This window comes from Drosophila santomea, chromosome X (genome assembly GCF_016746245.2).
Source record: "Drosophila santomea strain STO CAGO 1482 chromosome X, Prin_Dsan_1.1, whole genome shotgun sequence".
Taxonomy (NCBI): Eukaryota; Metazoa; Arthropoda; class Insecta; order Diptera; family Drosophilidae; genus Drosophila; species Drosophila santomea.
Genome location: NC_053021.2, coordinates 10,953,282 through 10,970,200, shown reverse-complemented (window position 1 = coordinate 10,970,200; position 16,919 = coordinate 10,953,282). Strand labels below are relative to the sequence as shown.

At 40.9% G+C, this 16,919-nt stretch overlaps 1 protein-coding gene across 1 annotated transcript; it reads left to right on the top strand.

Annotated features, from left to right (window-relative positions):
- Nucleotides 1–266: 266 nt before the first annotated feature.
- Nucleotides 267–841, top strand: LOC120456019. Its single transcript, XM_039642583.2, has one exon. The coding sequence runs from the start codon at nt 392–394 to the stop codon at nt 752–754; it is 363 nt and encodes a 120-aa protein (XP_039498517.1). The 5' UTR covers nt 267–391; the 3' UTR covers nt 755–841.
- The last annotated feature ends 16,078 nt before the right edge of the window (nt 842–16,919 follow it).

Genomic DNA, 16,919 nt, shown 5'->3' with positions numbered 1-16,919 from the left:
TCGTTTTGTTTCAAGTTGCCATAAAAGGCCATAAAGGAAGTGCATACATCATAAAATGTTTCTTCGCTTCCTGCGCATTTCAATGCGAATCTCTCTTTATGACCAGCCACAAATTAGCCATCGAGCATAAAAATAAGCGCTTAAGTTCAGTTGGAGTTTTAGTGCGCCGCACTCTTTGTTATAGTAAACCAAATTTACAAAGTTCCAAGAAAAGTAGCCATTGTGTTCAGTGTCATCTCGATTTGTACAGATTTCGAGAGAGCGATGGTCAGTTGAAATCCATTCTCGATACCATTCGGAGCCAAAAAAAAAAACTAACAAAATTCCAAATAAATTTTTGTATAAAAAAATAGGGAACATTTTCAATTCCGTTCAAATTTAACTGTGCACTATGGTGTGGAATACGCTATCATTCTGGGACGGTCAGCCAGTCACCTCGCCGGTGTATCCCCAGATGGGGGATGTGTGGAGTCTCAATACCTCCGGCTACCAGCGTTACGATCATCCTCAGACCCATACCCATACCCATACCCATTCGCCACAGAATTACTATCAACGGATGGGCAACGGCATGGGCGACATTCGCCAGATGAGCTGTCCCATGCCGAACTACTGTCCTCATTTCCGGGAGCCCGGATTGGATGATGTGGATGCCTTCTACGCCTACAACGGCATGGATGTGAATCAGGCCTATGGCGGAGGATCACGACCTGGTCAAGGTGCAGGATCTGGAGGGCGGGGCGACCTCTGGTAGTTATCCGTCCACCATTTATTGGCGTATGCTCCTTAACTTTCTGTGCGTTTGATCTATGGAACCATTAAAATGTTTTATTGAATAGTATTCACCTGTTGGTTTCCATCTCTGAAAATCTTTTTTTTTCGTTTTGTAAGTGCAAGTGCATATATATTGTGATATATTGCTTGTATGTGTCGAAATCGCAAATGAAAAAGTAAGAGGTGCAATTACAATTTGCCGAAATGAAAGTCGTAAAACAGTCGTTGCATTTCGATTCCATTCGATTCGATGGCTTCGCTCCTTGGGCATCTCATATTTCTGCAATTCCCATTTACGGACAGCCTGCAGCCTGTGGCCTGTCATGGCTCCTTCTTAATTGATATGCCTGCGCAAATATTTTCCTATAATTAAACAGTTGTCCGGCTCCAGGATGCCCGGATGCCTCGATCTCTGGCTGCACTGCAGCACTTAATGGCCTGGCCACAAGCATTTGTCCAGACGATTGCTGCCACTGCCACCGCCGACGTAGCCTTTCACCAGCTTTTCATCAGCCGTTCACCTGACTGAGTACTTCGCCGGAGGGCGGGGCGGTACGGGGGGCGTGGCCGAGTGGGTTTCCTTTACGGATCGAAGAGCAGGACTGCAGGCGGACTGCCGTTTCGGCCATTTCGGGCCAAGTAAAACTTGATTAATGTCCGCTTTTCAATTGCGTCTTTATCGTACCCTGTAGCAAAACGATTACGGGATAACATATATTCAGCTCAATTCAAGATTAACGATTGCTTTTTAAAATTGATATGTATCGGGTGGACCGAGATTTTATTTAGCAAAAATGGAATAGCGTTTCTGTGTATAAAGTTTAAATATAATTTGTTTCCTAAAATAGGGCAGACATTGAGGGGTAACTAATGGGCTTAATTATTGTTTGTTCTTCTATGCAATTAAGCCCAAAAGTATTTAACAACAATTTCAGTCGAGTTTTCACTCGTTTGGCTGCAAAATGTAAACGGCAATGGGAAAAGCGGCGAGTCGAAAGGAAATGGCCAAGCGCAAAAGGCGTTCAACTTGAAACACATACACAATCATATATATAAAAATATATATATATATATATGTGTGTGTATATATAGAAGGTTTCACGGAAATTCCGTTCGCTTTTCCTGAGCCCCCTCTCCCCTCCCCCCTTGTCACCGCCTTGCTCCATCCATTGTCCATCGCATTGCTGACTGTGTCAAAAACGCGTTGAAAAGTAACAGCAAAACAGAAAGTGACAGCCGTAAAAAGCGTTAGACTTGCCATCTAGCAGCCATTTTGCGACTGACAAATATGGCGGTAACTGTTGCGAGGGGGGCGGGGGGCGGGGGGCGTGGCAAATCGGGAGGCGACTGGCAGATGGAAGAGATTTTCGCATTTTGTATCATAAATCCCGGCCGCTGAGCGGCGAGGAGGCGGTTCCGACGAGCAAAAACGATTTACGACCACACGAATGCAGATATCACACAGGAGTTACAGGCAGTCGCATCTGTACTATGCATGATACTGCGGTACAGTGAACACCCGCATTAAATCATCTTTTAGTCTATTCGTTTTTTTATATTATAATCATTTGTTAAACCTCGTTCTCAGCTATTTCTGTCTATATTAGTCTTTAAAATTAATACAATTAAGTTAAAATCAGTTATTTCTGTCTATATTAGTCTTTAAAATTAATATCATTAAGTTACCTTTAATTTTGGTGCACAGCTAAATTGATAAAGTTTTCAAGTCAAAGTGCACTTCAGTGCAGTGCTTAATTACTTTTCCACTCAAAGTCGATCCGCACTAGTCTAATGTTCGACCATAACCATTTCCATTTCATTAGTTCGCTCAAAGAGTTTTCCCTGTGCAAACAATACGTATCTGTATGTAAATAAATAGCGCTACAATTGCTGCGTTTTCATTATCGCTTCCAATTCGATTGCTTTTGGCTTTTGATATATGAAATTGGCAAAAGTTTTTTGTTTATTTGTGCTCAATGTTAGAGGCTAAAATGAATTTAGGATGAAAATGGCTGTCAGCTGAGCAGATAACTTAAATGCCAACTGCCATGAAATGTCGGTCTCAAAAGTTTTTGTTTAATTTCCCATATGCATATGTACATATATAGGTTTGATTTTATTATTCTGTTGCTTGCGCGTGCAAATTAGATCACGTGACCTTAAATGCTTTCAGCGGTTTAATTGTTCGAAATTCTCGACACTTTGCCAAAAGGGGAAATAACAAAAACATTAACTCTGTCTGTGGTTTGACTTTATAAGGCCTTCGTTCCCACTGGCGGCTCATTTCTTATTATATTCCGCCTGCAATTTCACTGATTAATTGCTGGGGTAGCATTACCTCCTTTGCCAACTGGCCCCTTCTTCGTTTTCGTTTTCGTTTTTATTTTTGGTAATTTTATGTATTTCCAGATACTATGGGCTAGCACTTTGGGTAGTTTAGGCTTTCAACTTAGGTGAGGATTTATTAAAACACCCACTAACTACTGCTCAAAGAACAATCATTTCAAAATGAACATAAAAACGGAAATACTGCAAGTAAGTATACAAATAACACACATAGGGTACATAATACTTAGCCCAATTAAATCGCAGAGAAATCCTTGGTAATTTTCGGCTTTTCCTATCCTTGAATATTTCCGTCCGCCGATTGCTTTGCTGACCTTCCAAATGGGAATGGACAAACAAACAGTTGGGTAATGTTGTGGGGTCAGGGGTCATTTTGGGTGCGTGATTCCTGCCTGCAGGGTAACATTTAATCGAACCCTGGAGGCAGGACATTCCCGGCAACTTGTTACCCCGCCTGGTCCCCCCATCCTTGCACCCGCCAAAAGCTGTTTACTTTGGTCGTTTCCCTTTTGGCCAACTTTTGCGGCAGCGACGGCAACAGCTCATCTGTTTTTATTTATGTATTTCATTTATTTAATTCAAACGTCTGACTGAGTTGTGCGCTCTGTGCGCTGTGTAGCCACGCCCCCTTTTCGGCGCCACCGCCCCTCCCTTCGTCCTTTGTCCTTGAAATGGTCTTTGGTCCGTTGTTTAGTTTTGGCCGGAATTTGCATTTGGCGAGTCCTTCTCCTTGGACACTAAACGAAAATTGTGGCGATATGGTTAGTGTAATTATGAAATGACTAAAAATATCCCTCTTTTGAATCCCTCAATTGAATTGAAATATCTTGGAATATATTGAATATATGTGTATTGAATAACTTGAATTGAAATATCTTGGAATATATTGAATATATGTATGTATATTGAATAACTTGAATTGAAATATCTTGGAATATATTGAATATATGTGTATTGAATAACTTGAATTGAATTTGAATATTGAACTTGAATATTGAATTTTGCGCAGTGTTTTTTCGCGGCCTTCTGTTTGCTTTGGTGTTTTTCTTCATTAAATGCGTTTGAATTAATTTATAATTTGCTGACGCTTATTTATGCCGCCTTCGTTTCGCCAGCGATTCTTCATTTTCTCGTTTTCTTGGCCATTTTCACGCCTTGCCCGTAACTGTAATTAATTGTCATCGAATTTTCAACGAATCAGCGCATTTTTTGTTTGTCGGTCGTTTTTATTTTTATTCCATCACTGGTAATCGCTTTTTTCGCCGCCATGCCCAAAAGAATTAGAAATCTCTGTGTGAGTTATGATGTTGATGCTGGGGTTGGTGGCTGCTTCATGGCTCTTGAATTTTGATATATGAGCTGGGGGGTTCCAGTCCTTAATTTTGGGCCACCACTTGGTTTTGGCCACTTGCACATCAAATTAGATTAGCCTGACTTATTGAGCTGGACTATATAGCTAACATTATTTTTTTAAATCCATTTCAGCTTCAGTAAGTTATTTCTATGTTAACTATTTTATGCAGATAACTTGTTAAAAACGGTTTGTTTTGCCATTCGAATGGTTTTACAATCGTTTTGTCCGGAATATTAAATCACAAGTCCTTGAAAGCCTTGAAGATCTGTGAGTGGTAGGTATTTTCGTTTTAATTTTCTGGGCTTGTCCCCACTCCGTTTTCCCATTTTCCTTTGTGCGTTCAGCACCACAGATTTTTGCTTATGATTGAGCCGAGGGCCAGGCCAAAAACAGGACGACAGGACGACAGGAGTGGAGGGCAAAAAGGCATCAAGTGAAATGGTAACAGATATTTCGAGTGACACACCAAAAGTGTGGCAATTACAGAGCAGAAATTCTCAATTGATTGCCACTTAACACGTGCGCTCACTTCAGACGCAAAAATAGACAAAGGACAACGAATCGGAGGTCCGCAGAGGGAGATCCTTCCTTCTGTCATCTGTCAATTGAGCCGCACAAAACCCTTTCCGCATTTTTCACATTTCCGTTGGCCCACGTCATGGCCACAAAAAATCGAGCCAAATCGAACCGAATCGAACTTATGCTAACTGAGCTGCGATAAACTCGGCTAAGTCGGGAGTTCGCCTGATTTATCCTATGCAAAAGTCAATCGTCTTCAATCGGTCGTGAAATTGTTTAGTGCATTAAGACGTTGCTGAGAGTTCCACAGATCCTCGGCCGTATTACATATCTCCATCAAATATTGACAGATGGTAATAAGTCAAAATCAATTGCAAGCCATTAGGTCGGAATATTTTTTTTATTAAATGCCACGCACAAATACGAGATTTGCTGTGCAGGGGCCACAGACAGTCCAATGTTTATTTTCGCATTTAGGGCTTACTTCTTTACCACCTTTAAGTTTACTTTGGTTGGCTTTGAAGTCGTTTATGCCAATAAAAATATATTAGTCAAGGTAGCAGTACATCCCAGTGAGAGAAAATGAAAAATCAAAGAGAACGTGCATTACCCAAATTAAATGGTCTTGAATTTTTGCATTTAACATATTCAAAAAGTTGGCGCACTTGTCTAATTTCCTGCTCACCATCTTAAACTTATTCGTGATTCTTTTGTGCGGCAACATTAGTCATTTGGACACTTATTCCAATTTTTTTTGTTCTACCATTTCTTTGACACTTCTTTGGCCATTAAGTGGGTGGCGCAAAAAAAGGCCACTCCATTGTGGACTGTAGCGAACATCAATCAAGAGCTTTTCGTCCTGTTTCAATTTCAATTTCAATTTCAAATTCGAACACAAATCCAATTTGCAGTGCTGGCATTTAAATGAATGTTTCATTTATATCTATAAATACGCGGCGCGCAGTTAATTAAACATAAATGAATCAACATAATTATATTGTGCACACAGACGACACTCACACATGTCCAAACTGCGATTGTCTGTGTGAGCCTGTTTGGTCCTGCTGATTTTATGCAATTTGCTTATGTAAATTTTATTCGCGTAATTTCGCGTATTTTGCCAAGTAAATTTTTCATTTTCCCTTTTTTGTTTTAGCCTCCTCCACTTTTTTCGCCACCGAATTTGAGGTGAGCTCTATGCACAGTCTGCGTGTTTTTGAATATATATGTATGAATGTGCCCTCAAATTATGAAGCCGCTTGTGCTTTGCATTAAAATTCGCAAATTGTATGGTCAGGCATTTGTCTGTAGTTTCACTTTAGCTTAAATCAGGAAAATGTGTATATAAGAACTGTACTTTGAAGAGCATTTCGTATTATAATATATTTATAAATAAAATATATTACACGCACTGTTATATTTTTTTGGTAGAAAAACTTTAATATATTTTCCCAACAGATTTATATCCTAAACATATCAAACAACTTGCTTCCCAGTGGACAAACCAAATCTGAAAGCAAGCAAACAATTTTTAGACTTCAAGTCGGCGATGGTTTAAAACACTAAGCTGTAATTGGGGAATTCGCTTGGCCAAAAGCATGGACATGGCCAAAAGTTAACGCACACAATTACGCAATTCCCTTGTTGGCAAAAGGTCAACGAATAATAAGTTATGTGGAAAAGCGAAATGGCGAATAGCTGATTCCCTTTGAAATCGCTTAAAATTATGATGTTGTAAAAAAATCAGACTAATTAAAATATATATATATCGTTTATATGGAAAATTACCGTTGCAAAGCAGTCATTTCTTTATGAAGGTGTCGTCAATAAACGAGAAGGGAAAGAGAAATGGAAAAATTTAAGAGTTCTCAATTCCCCTCAGATGAAAGCCCAACCGTACGTACATATATTTTTTTTTTTGAAAACACAGTTCGATGGGAAATTTAATTATGAGCTCAACGAGATATGCCAATCCATATTCGGACCAATATTTCGAATGTTCTGATCAAAATACTGATATTTATAGTCGCAAAATAACAGAATAAGGAGAATGGAAAGAGAAATGGAAAAGTGTAAGAGTTCTCAATTCCCCTCAGATGAAAACCCAACCAGCTATTTTCCAAAACTGTAACTCAGTGGCAAATTATATCATTAAAACTTTAAAACAACAGAAAGTTAAACTAACGCTGAAAAATGTTAGCTATTTCCCAAACAAAAAAACAAAAACAAACAAATTAGAAGGCGCCTCTAGGTGGCCAACTCATTGAACAATTCATTTGCGAATTCATTCATAAAAACAAAGTTGCACTTAAAGCGAACCTGCACTTGCAAATCCGAGAAGGTGAAAGTGGGATTCGAGTTTTCCGGAAAATGGGCTTAGACACCCCAAAACCAGAAGCCATATTACGAACGTCTGCTGTTTTGGGCCAACTTCGTTGCGAGAAGCAAAACTTTGCCGAAATGCTCGAGTTCTGGTACAGTGCGTTTAATGATTGTAGGGTGTGTAAATTCTTTACTTATTTAACCATGGATATTAATGCTTGGGGGCTTTTAGACGAAAATAACATTAAAGAATATGTTTTACTAACTGAGAAAACATTCTGCCCCGAAATTGTTTCGTTTAAACACCTATTTATGAGCCGCACTGTATGACACCCTTGAGGGCGTCAGACCGCGATGTACAGATAGAGATACAGATACATCCGCATTTGTATCAAAGAGACTCACAGAGATACAGACAAGTGTGGGGGGCTACAGGCATTTGCATGGAGTGTGGCCAGGATTCGGGGTCAGGGTCAGGGTCACGCTCGAAAGTGGAGTCAAGTAGATGCGAATGCAATCTGATGTACAACTGACCTTAAATCAACTTCCAGGACAACGTCGAGTGAGGCGAAGAGTTTTCCGGGAAATGAACTAAGGCACCAAAGATATGGTCAAGATGGCAGTACGTTTTCAACTGACTTCACTGGGAGATATTTCCCAGAAGGAGATGTGAGGTGAATAAACAGGCACGAAATGAAATTCAATGGAAATGGCCTTGAACAAAATACGAGTATGCCAATCTGCAGGCAAGGCAAATATTTAATATTTGCCTTTGATAATTTAATATACAATGCAGCATCTTTGGCATATGCATATTATATGTTATTAAATAAAGTGAAGTAGAAACTATTTGCTGTTATGCTTAAGCCATGACTACAACTGCCTGCTGTTTCTGAATACCTTTAGCCTTTAACCAGGCCCAAATCAATCACTTGTAATTGATAGCTGAACTTTGTACGAGGCGCAACAATCGCCCCAAAGCAGTTTTCGGCACTTGTGTGCGTGTATGCGTGGGTGTTTGGCTGTGTGGGTGACGAGGTGTGTATGTGTGAATATTATTGAAATTATTTAATAACATAAACACGCAAACTTTGGCGACAAATAAAGGGAGAAGAGGGGATGGGCCAAAAAAAAAAAAAAAAAACTGGCACTTCGGCACTCGCTGGGCTACAAAAACAAGTCCCGAAAACGTGACAAAGCCCGACACACCTATAACAGCAACACCAACACATATGAATATTTCATATGCCATCCGGAAGGGTGTTGTCATATACATATACGACACACACATATATGTATGTATATATACGTGCATACATACATATGTGCACGAAAAACAGGGGCAAAAGCAAACAATTTCACTTAGTTGGGGCTAATAAATGTCAACGATAATGTTGAACATTATTTTTTCTTCTCCTTTTCTCACTGCCCCTCCCTCCCCCACTTTCTATCTCTGTGTATCTGCTTCTGCTTTGGGTCACACACACGTAGGCAAAAGGTGTGTGCGTTCGGAATTACAGGGTACTACACACGACATGCACATGCACATAAATATTGTTAATAATATATTTTTAAATTAGCTTTCGGCTCAAAAATGATGCTATTATGTATTGTTATTTACTTTTTATTTTCAACAGATGGGCACTATTATTTTTTTTAATAATTTAACAATTTATTTACAGGGTATCCTGGGACAGGATCATCTCTTTGGACTTACCCCTGCCATCCGATGAGCAGCAGCGCCTGGTGACCTTGTCATAGTTTTGGTTCTTGTTGCGTCCTGTCAACATTTCCGCCTGGCAAATGAATTTCTCTCCAAGATTACCCCCTTCCCCCCGTCCCTTCTCCCATCCTAGTTCTTATCGGCGCGGAAAAGGGGTGCTAAAGGGGGTAAGGGGGTAAGGGGGTAACTGATCCCGGGGGGACATCTCTAATTAAATTAATTACAGTTGTCAGAGGCAGGCGCAGATAACACATATGGAACATGGCGGGTCGCAATAAACTTATGCTGGCACATCGTCAAAATCCAAGGAGTCCTGCACAGGATCCATGTGGAGTATCCTTGCCGCCTAGTTTATGACAGGCGGGTGGTCTTTTTTTGGGCAAGCCAGTTGGCTTAGCTGGGAAAACTCATCAATCTAATCCCCAGTTATTTCCGTGACATTTTCTTTGTCAACGCCAGGCGGACATGGAGGACATTGGAGGACAACTACGACTGCCGCTCGGATGAGTACGAAGGACATGGCTCTTAAAGGCGCAAAATGGGCACAAAATGGGCTGCTGGAATAGACGACAATTTCATTTACATTTTAGTTTACGTCTTCGTCCTGCCCGGTTCTTCTGCCGGGTTTATGTTACCACCTTGTAAGGCCATAAAAAAGATGTCCTTCTTTCGGCCAAACTCAAAATACCCTTGCCTCCTTCCGCAACCCCACCGTGGAGGTGGGCAGGACATTGATTCCACTTGCTCAGACAGTTGTTTTTGGGGGGCGTGGCGGCGTGGGGGCCGGGACTTAAAGTCAATCTCCTCGATGGTTATGGCCCAGTTAAAGGTCGTCGAGCCTGCTGGAATTTTGGCCACGACTGAGTGAGACATTCACAAACCAGGTTTTGTATCTTTCTAACTGCATTTAAGCAACTTTCGATAGATTGATTATGATTAGAGACTAGAATACTTGAAAATTCCGCTGAAATGGTCAGTTAAAGAGTGATATATTCTATACTTTGCTCGCAATTTTCACACCGCAGCTAATGGATGGCAATCAATCGAAGTTGACTCACAAATGAATCGAAGTGGTTAATTAACATGCCTGATTGGCGCATGCAAATCGCTGTGTGATTGGTTTAGGCCCGATTTCGAGGCAAACAAATAATTCGCACACGATTTGCATCTTCAGCAGTTCGCACTCCATTTCCGGGTAATTTTTATTCCGCTTTTGGGTTCGATTTGAGACGGGGATTTGTTGCTCTTTTTGTGTTTTCCTTTTCTATTATTTTTTTGCTTTTTTTTCTTTTGATTTTTTTTTCTTGCCAACCGCAGCCGCAGTGTTCATTTATTTATCGATATCGATGGGGAAAATGGACTATATGCCGGCACGTGATGGTGTTTCCCTCCATTTTCCAACCCAAGTTCCATCCTCTCTCCATCCTCTCTCCATCCCTGCTCCATTCCTCACCCCATCGCTTTGTTCCTGACCCGACACTAAATTATCGTTTTTAATGCTTTGCTTGAGCTGCCATTTGCTGATTGCCACCGGTCCACAAAAATGGAGAGACCCCCTCACCCCCTCATGCTACATATAGATGGCACAGTCGTGGTCAAAATATGCTGTTTTTAAGCAATAAATATACATAGCTTACTCATGAAGCTATTGTGACATTCATAAAAAACCAATGATATCTTTTCGTTCAAGCTAACACATTATTATTCCATATTAAATAGAATTTCAGGTTGTTTTTCATTTGAAATAAAATATTTAAAAAGAGTTCACTAATTTCTTGACCACCAGTGTGGTCATACAGTGTGCATGTTTCGCATTTGGGGTCGTGGCATATAAATTGCCGCTCTTTTAACTTCGGCTCAGATTTGGATTTCAATTCAATTGCATCGAGTGTCGTTAGAGTCCGTGTGGCATGTGTTTGTAATCCTGTCGAGGATTAGGCCTAAGCTTTAACTCCCACCCCCCCCTTCCCCGCATTGCCACGCCCCTCGATGACCATTCAGTCAGTCAGTCGTTGACTTTTTACTGTCTACATGTGGGCACCTAATTGATGCAATGCATTTGAGTCGCCAGTCCTGACATAACTTTGCTTTTAAGCCCCCCACTCACTGCCGCAAAAATGGGTTGCGAAAAAAAAGGGACGCTGGAAAAGAAAGTGGAAAATGGCGAAGAGTGTGCAAGGGAAAAATCATCTAAAAGGATTTTGGATCTACTTCAGCTGGGATACACTCAGGTCTATTAGTTCAGCTCGGAATTCGGTCCTCAAGTCTAAGCGAAGTAAATGAAAATGCCAATTAAATATCTTTGGCAAATGTGTAGTGCCCAAAAGTGTAAGTGAATTCCACAGTAAATTAATTTAATAGTTTTAAGCAATTAGGAATGTGTTTGGCTTAATAATATTGCGCTTTTCTCGAGTTATCGCAAAGCAGTTAGCACCATGCCACATTTGCATTGGTTGTGGAAATCCTGTTGATAAATTTGGCTCTTAAAACTCGATGGCCTGCATTGCCATGGATTGCTAACTGGAAATTGTTTAGAGCAGCTGCATCTTTTTTTATGTGGCGCCGGCACTTAATCTTGATTTATGTGGTTATGTGGCCTCTGGAGCGGACAACGAATCTATTACGCATACGCCCCATTTGCTCGCGCAAAGCCGCAATAAATGAGCGAAATCAGCAGAATTGGCCAAGTGCAACCGCTGAAACTGCAGCTGTTTATGGACTCATCAACCGCAAAATGCACATGGGAGATACAAACGAGCAAAGGTCAGGTCAGTCAGCTAAGTCTGAGCTGATAATGCCTCGGGCTTATTTGGCTCCAGCATCCATTATTCGATCTACAGTCGGCGAAATAAATGCGGTAATAAATCTCCAAGCTAAAGGTTACTTCTTGTCTAATGAAAAAATATAGAAAATATATGGCATATAGTTTCACCTGAACCATACTGGTTCATTCATTCATTGCATTATGAGCTACACTTTGAAACTAAACATATCGACTAATTGGACATGCAGCCATTGTCCTCGAAATCCACGACTCTGATTAGTGCAATTGCAATAGCTAAATGCCAAATTGTGCGAAATTATTATGCTTAATAACCAGCATTACTTTCTAACGGCATAATGACAGTAGTGGAGGAGTTCCGCTTGCTGGATGGCTGTGTGTGCTGTTTCCGGTTAACGGTTGTGTGCAGAACGAGTGGCAAATGCACGGCATTTAATGAAAAACCAAAATGAAAAACAAAATATATATTCTTTTTGGAAGTGTGGTCTTGCCCATTTGAATTGAAAAACCTTTTTGCGTTTGTAATTTTCAAATTTCAAATGTGTATAGATAGGAGAGCGTTAAATAGACGAATGTCATGAAATCCACGGCGATTGATGGCCATTGCGGTGGGTGGTGGAGTGTCCAATGCGGCATTCTGAATTGGAACAGAAACTGTCACGCACTGTTATCGTCCTTAATCGTCCTCGGGGACCAGGATCGTTATTTTGCCAGCTGCACCTCTAATTACGCCACATTATCCTGGAAGCCAGGACTAGCGAACAATGTCCATTCTTGTCCATTCCAGCACAAATACTCGTATATACACCTTTATTCCGGCATTTGGTATGGCCTGTGGGTGTGTAATTTATGCGCATATGTTAAATGTTAGAGCCACACTCATAACTCAGACAAAAATATGTAATCAAAAACATTAGGGTCGCATAATGGCTTCAAAAGACCGAGTTGCCGAAATGCTTTCGAATAGATGGTGTGCGATAAGTGAAAGCTACAAATATGAATGCCAGAGTATTATTAAATGCCGCCTTGGATTACGATCAAATATAACCTGGTTGTAAACAGTTAAGTATCTCACTTATCCTTATCACATAGAATAATCGGTACGGACCCTAGTATTAGTCATTCAACTTATACTTACGTGGCTGAACTTTTCCCGCCAAGGTCATGGTTTGCTGTGGATGATGTGGATGCAGTGACCTTGGCAATCGGGGGGCACTTTGAGTGCACTTCCAAGCCATTGCACATGTCAAACGAATCGAGGATGATGATGGCAGCGAAATCTCGCCCCCCAAAACACTCGCACATAAACTAATTTGCAATAAATATGAAATTTAGAAACCAGAAGTCGGGCAACATTGTGTGTGTGCTTTCTCCTACCCCATGGATTTTATGGCATTGGCCTTTTGGGCGATAAAAACCAAATAAGCAGCAACTGGCCAACAACATTGTCAACCCACACACACATGTATAAGTTTTAATAATCATAAAACGCAGAAACGCGCAAAAAACATGTAAAGAACAAAAGAAAAGTAAATTAGAAGGGGGGAAAATAAAGGAAAAAATAAATAGGAAAGGAAATGAAAGCAAGAGGTGGCAACATTCCAGCAGCAGACAATAGACAAAGTTGAAATGCAATTGAAAAGTTGGCAAAAAGAAGAAGGGAAATCCACTGGGAAGGACTTGGATGAATTCGTGTCCCGGGGCAGCCACAAGAAATGTCATAAATGTTGACTCAGTGTCCTGCGTGACTGCCAATGTGGGCAGCTGCACATGGAGAAATGTAATCCGTTTTTCAATTTCCAGGGTATGCACTTATTTCGGAAGAATACTCGTATATCACAAAATGTGTGAATGCTTTAATCATGTCTAAGATATGCGTAAAATATGTTAAGGATATAACTATATAGGAACTATAATAAAGGTTGTATTAAGAGTTTCTTATATAGAAGTTAATTCTTTAAATAAAATCCTTTTTTTATATACGAAAACCATGGTTTTTTTTAACTTTTATATTTTAAATCTGTATTCTATAATATTATAGTAATTTCCTGCTTGTGTGTGGATGAGGTTTTGCCAAATTCACATGTATAACTTTATTGAGGGCAAGCAGAAAAGGGGAAGTAGATGTTTGAGGGCGAGGGGGGCGGAGCTGAAACTGTAAAGCTAACAAATTAGCAGCCAGGATAAAGGAGGGGCGTGGCTGGCGGGGGGGCGGCGCGGGTGTGTGGAAAGTTTCCTGCAACCGGACAAGTTTAACAAAAGTCTTAACATATTTTCGTAATCCAAAAGTTTACTACAAATGCGACTTAATTGTTGGTGAGCGTTGCCATCTTCCGCCAAAGCTTTTCCCACCTCCTTTGTGCCGCTTTTCCATTGCTTTTCCCCGCTTTTCCCCGCTTTTCCCGGCTTTCCACCCACCCGGAAACAAAAGCCCGTAGAATGCCAAGGAGAAAGACCAAAAGGAATTCGCCGTTGATGATGTTTTGCGCGCTTTTTATTAAGTGATTAAAACAGAAAGCAAAATAAGGAAAGGCAACTCCAAAAAAAAAAGAAAAAAATAACAAAGTTACCACTAAGCTGCAAAAAAAGAAAGGACGAAAGGAAAAAAAAGGAAAGTCGTCAACTTGATGAGAGAGTTTCCTCAGAGATTTAAAACTCCCGGGCGTTAAGTAGTAAAATGAATACTCGGCTGCGAGTGGAACAACATTTTGCTGGTTGCATTTGCTGATTATCCGTAGTCGCATAATTGGATCAAATATATCTCTTAACAACAAAATGAAGTTTATGTTTATATTGTTTGCAGCGTTGTTTGCTGTGGCTTAAACTGAATTTAATTGAACTCGATTTAATGGCATTTCTGCAGGCGCGTCACTGATTTCAACAAACCCCGAATGGCCACGAAAACCTAATTAAATGTTAATGTGGTGTATTCAATTGAGAATTCCAGTTGATGAGGCATTATGAACTTGAATTATTTTGTTACTTTTTTTATCTATGTATTTCAAGGGGTTAACTGTTGGATTTGGGCTATAACTTTCGCATTTAGCGCACTATTGTGTGATAAACGATGATAAGAGCGCACAATTAAAGTTAAATGTGGTCGTCTGGCCATCAAGTTGGAATATCGCGCACTTGCCGAGTAGCAATTAAAGGAGCTGCTATCAAAGGATACGCACACACACACACACACACACACACACTCAGATTCCTGGACACAATGTGTTCTTGTGGCCAAAGTCATCGTGTCCTATTCATCCGTTCTCCTCCGTTCGGACTTTCACCCATTTCCACTTTCTCCAACCGTTGGCCAAAATCTGAGAGTGTTCGATTACAGCTTTGGTTTTTCGGTTTTCGGTTACGGCCTTTCAATTTGGACTCTGACTTGGTCTTAAGTCGACTCGAGATGTAAGTGGTTTGCTCAACTTCATCACGGCCCCCCTTTTAACCGACGGAATCAATAAGTGTGTGTGACATTTGTGTCACATTTATGTCCAGTGCCCCGTTCTCAGTTCTTCGATCTGGAGGCATTAATGTGTCCTGGTTTACTGCCCGGTCATAGTTCGTGTCCGTGTCCGTGTCCGTGTCCTTGCCCCTGCCGCTCTGGATGCCGTCGTTATGTCCGTATTTATTACGCCAACTCAACTGATGTCGAAAAAGGGGCACTGCCACACTGAGAGAAACACGGAACCACATTTATTCCTTACTACCGACCCTATTACAGTTCTGCTTCTTTTATTGCAACTAGCTATAAACAGTGATGATGGCAATATAACCAATAATCTAAATTAATTGTTACGATTTTTTCTGTGTGTCCGCCTCCATCGATGGAACCACTTTCATCTGCCTTCGCCACGGAGTCTGATTTTCCGGCCATTCGAAGCACACAAAATAAAGACATAAAAACTTATGAAATCTTTGGCTGGCAACTGTCACCGAGTGTGATTATCCCAAATGATATAGGGGGTCGATGGTGGCTTGTTAATAAATAGTTGGACAGGAAACAGGATTTAATGCGAGTCCTTGATGGCTTTTATCGATTGATTATCGGTCAGGTCAAAATGCAAAAAAAAAAAAAAAAAACAAGAGAACAAACCATGAATATTGCGCTGCTCAAACCGAATGCATTTATGGCCAAATGGTTTTATTGCACTCTTGGACTTTTGGCCCCTCAAGGCATGCAGATGAGGCACCTGGTCTCCGGATTCCGATTCCGATTCCGAATCGGATGCGATGCCGGGCCAAAGTTCGGGGTCCTTCGATTGGCTTAGCCAACTTGGACCGGCGGCAATCCACTTTAATCGCCGTCAATGTCTGTGCCAACAGTTTGGATAATCCCGTAAATATTTATGCGCAGTTTGGCCCAAAGAACAGCAGCTGATGACAACAATGGCATAAATGGTTTCACTGTTAACTCAACTCGAAAACACATCGTCCATGTAACTCGACGACAATCGATAATATACGATTCTGGCTGTCTGGCAGCCAACGGAGGAGCAGCAGTAGGTGGCCCAAACTCAATGCCAATGTTGTGCTAACTTCCTTGTAATCTGCCGAGAATTTGAGCCAGTTGCCAAACCCACATGAGTGCGCTTGCCGGGAATTAAAGTGGCACATATGCCAGGGATATGGGATAGGTTTTGGGATTTTCACTAGGAATAAACTAATTGTAATAGCAACGAGTTATATTAGTTTTTTTGTGCTAAATTTTAAAAGTAAAATATGGCATTAGGCAAAGCAATCCAAACTAATATTTAAGCAACTGATATATATATTTTATTATATTTCTTTAGAATCTTAAGAGCAACCAGTAGCAAGCACATCCCCAACAATCTGTAAAGTAGAAAGCCACACACACTAGCTGCTGTCACGTTGCCACGGCCAACTCCTTTTTGGCCTGCACGAAGCACAAGCTCAGTTCAGACCAGGCCAACGGGCATGGACAATGGTCAAATGGTGGGCAGGAGCGCGTACGTGTGCGGCTGGCCATTTGGTATTTGTGGGCTGTGGAAGGCGAAGGAGTGGAGAAGTGGAGCGGCGTTTTGGCATTGAAACAAATTGAAAAGTTGCGTTTGTCCATGAAATTGCACACACCGTTGTGT